Raw genomic sequence first — 3316 nt, 5'->3', positions numbered from 1 at the left:
AGTTGAAGTAGGGGATTAAGTAAAAAAATTGATTTCAGAATGAAGTTTGCAGTGACAGAGAACTCTTAATAAAAAAAATAGAGTTTGAATTCACTCCAAGAAGTTTGTTTCTTTTTTTTTTTTCAATTTTCTCTTTTTTTATTTGATGATACGTATCATATAAATTATTATAACACATGGTTTTGACACTGTGATCGTATGCTTGCAAAACTATGCATCAATTTACAATCTTTATTATATACTATAGCATTCCCATGACATACATTCTAATAATTAGTTCTAGTGTGCTTGTTCATTGCTCCATGCATCTCTGACCATGTCCATATGAAAGATTGGAGAGTGGGAAATTATAATCAGTCTAAACCTTTTTGTGTAGCATGGAAAATGAAGGAGCCATCCAACAAAGTAAGAACAGATAATTAAGTATGCAGTTAAAAGGGGGAGGATAGAAGAGAGACCGTAATAATACTTGGGAAAGTTGTATTACTTCCAGTCACTCACCCATATTTACAGCGGTTAAAAACAAATAAAAATTAAAAACCCGACACTCAATAGACACGACCAAGACAACATTATCAAGGGTTTAGATTTTGTGGACTCCCCTGCATAAAACTACTACTGCTAGTATTTTTGTCTTTCCATTCCATTTTTTGCTTTTTGGGTCTCGTTTTCCATGTGATAATGCTAGTAATAACCTTACTGAGATAGGCTTATCCTACGCCTGGGGTGAACTCTAACACTCAAAGGATTAGCCATCTCGCAAGATAGCCTCAGAACCTCGGACAAGTCAACAGTGGTCTGATCGGATGGAAGCCATTCAAACTCGTGCAAAAGGGATGCCACCCAAAAGCCGACGGTGGTCAACCCCAAGTTCTTACCGGGGCATGTGCGCCTGCCCGAACCGAATGGAGCCAGCCTAAGGTCCGATCCAAGCACAGAAAACTCCACCTCACCACCTTTAGTCACAAATCTATCGGGCATAAATTCAAGTGGGTCCGCCCACTCTTTGGGGTCCCTTGTGATGGCCCACATATTCACCATTGCCGTGGTCCCCTCTGGCACGTGATACCCATCTATAGTTGTATCAGTGATAGCTAGGCGGGCCCAGGAGAGCAGTGGGCCCGGTGGATGAAGCCTCAGAACCTCCTTGATCACAGCCTGGAGATAGATCAAGTTCATCACATCAGACTCGTCTACGGCTCTTGATCTGCCAACAACGTTGTCAAGCTCAGCATGGACCCTTGACTGAACATCAGGATGAAGCACAATCCTAGCTAGTATCCACTCGATGAGGACCGCCACCGTATCAGTTCCCCTGAATATCATTTCCTGCACAAAACCAAATTAACAGTAAACAAATGACAGTATTTAGTACCCCCAAACTCAGTACCAGAAATAGTATTATTTGATTTGTCACTTAGTAGACTTCATTTCTCTAACACCTTTCTTAAACAAGACACATTTTGGGACAAAAAAAAGAATATTAAACATATGAGCAACAGTTATTATAACAGCAGGCAGTACAATTGGACAGCTTACCCAAAGAACGGCGATCATATCAGAGTCTGATAATTTATCGGCACCTTGGAGAGAGAGCAAAACGTCAACGAAATCTCGAGTTTTCCCGTTTGGTTGAGCCCTGTGTTCGGATATAATTCTGCTGACAAAGCGGTTCACTTTAGGTACCAGTTTTGAGCATCTAACTCGGATCTTTTGGGGGTCAAAATCTGCTAGCCAAGGAAGATGGTCCGACCAATTTAATGTGCCCAATAAATCGTATCCTTCATCCACTAGAGCCCGAAGTTCTTCGACTTCATTACTGGAAGAATCTAACGTATATTTTCGTCCGAATATCGAACACATCATGTTGTTTAGAGAAGCTTGTTTGAGCAATTGACGTACGCGGAAGCTTTGGCTATGGTGACCCAATAAGGCCACCATTTCAGAGGCAATCACGCGTCGCTGATCCTCTGCACCTTTGATTTGCTTAGGACAGAAAAGGTGTGTAGCCGCGATTCTCCTCAAGGTTCGCCAGTAAACTCCATAAGGAGCGAACCCAATTGCTCTGTTGAACATCAAGCTGTAAGCCGACTCTTTCACTGGACGATCAGCAAATACAGAGCTGTTAAGAATCTCCCTCGCTACATCGGGATTGCACGTGACAATAACACGAGTATCACCCAGGCTAAAGGCCATGAGCCTCTTGGCTTTGCATGTCTCAGCGGCGGCAGCAATCCGGTGGTGAGCCAGGGAGCTGGCCATGAGGTTCATGCTGCCAGTCAGAGGCAACCCTCTAGGCCCTGGGATTTGCTTATTAGCAACAACCCAAAGAGGGGAGCACTTTTTGAACCTATATTTGCCCCAAGCTGGACCACCAGGGTGAGCCCAATAGACTAGGGTCATGGCTAGCCAGGCGAGAGCTATGATCAAAATTGACCATGCAATGTTTTCCTGAGAAAAAGCCCGGCATTTGGATGCAAGGGCAAAGACCCAGATACTCTCTATGTCACTTCTCATGGTTTGGGTAGTACTGATAATTGAAAGGGGGTACACAGCAAAAGCACAGGGCAAGATCAAGTAAAGGACGCTGGCTTTTTGATTTTGGGGCGTAAACGAATGAGCCTGGCCGCTATTTATATAGTGGGGAAGAGCTTAGGCGGAGAGAAAATTAATAACCGTTATAGTGAGAAATAGGGCCTTATAACTGAAAATTTTTATTTATATATTTATGTTAGAATTCTGCGGCACATAAGAAACAACTTTTTTTTTTGCGCCGCCACGATTGCATGACGATTTATGGGGAAGAGAGATCTCCGACATTGGAGCGCGTGGAAACACGCCCTAATGGCCTGGGATCCTGTGCTTCGTCGCTGACGTTTATTTGTCGGTGAAACGAGCGCACAAAATGAACACGCCCATGCTTAAAAATCGGGTTGACTTAGTTCTTGTCTATGCAAATTAGCCCCAGATGACGATATTGTAAACCTACTAAGCCTCCGTTTTGTGTGTGAACGGATAACATTTTCTCTGCTTGACGATGACATTTTAAGAGCACAAAAATATTTGGGAAGTATATCTATTATTAAATTATGTATCAATTATTAAAAGAACCGGGGAAAAGAATGTTCACTTGTTGACCTTATTTGATAGAGTGAAGTAACGAACAAAATGATGCAATTTCTTTTATCATTATCAAAATCTTTATTACTAGTTTTTACAATGTCACTTTCAAAATATTTCTACAATCCTTTTTTCTTTTCATTCCCAACCAAGAAATGTTCCAAGGAATATCCTTTTTATGTATATATTTCATTTT

General features: G+C 41.9%; 1 protein-coding gene across 1 annotated transcript; it reads right to left on the bottom strand.

The window, feature by feature from the left end:
- Positions 1-406: 406 nt before the first annotated feature.
- Positions 407-2652, bottom strand: LOC110413615 (cytochrome P450 78A9-like). Its single transcript, XM_021424484.2, has 2 exons — positions 1540-2652; positions 407-1329 (listed from the first exon to the last, which is right to left on the bottom strand). The coding sequence occupies exons 1-2, from the start codon at positions 2515-2517 to the stop codon at positions 697-699; spliced, it is 1611 nt and encodes a 536-aa protein (XP_021280159.1). The 5' UTR covers positions 2518-2652; the 3' UTR covers positions 407-696.
- Positions 2653-3316: the final 664 nt, after the last annotated feature.

This window comes from Theobroma umbraticum, unplaced genomic scaffold, assembly GCF_002168275.2.
Source record: "Theobroma umbraticum cultivar Fairchild unplaced genomic scaffold, ASM216827v3 scaffold_4.1, whole genome shotgun sequence".
In the NCBI taxonomy this organism is placed as follows: Eukaryota; Viridiplantae; Streptophyta; class Magnoliopsida; order Malvales; family Malvaceae; genus Theobroma; species Theobroma umbraticum.
This window is presented reverse-complemented; position numbering and strand designations above follow the sequence as displayed.

Coding starts and splice junctions, on each gene's coding strand:
- LOC110413615 (XM_021424484.2), bottom strand. CDS start 2,517: ATGAGAAGTGACATAGAGAGTATCTGGGTCTTTGCCCTTGCATCCAAA. Junction 1,330..1,539: donor ATATGATCGCCGTTCTTTGG/GTAAGCTGTCCA, acceptor GGTTTTGTGCAG/GAAATGATATTCAGGGGAAC.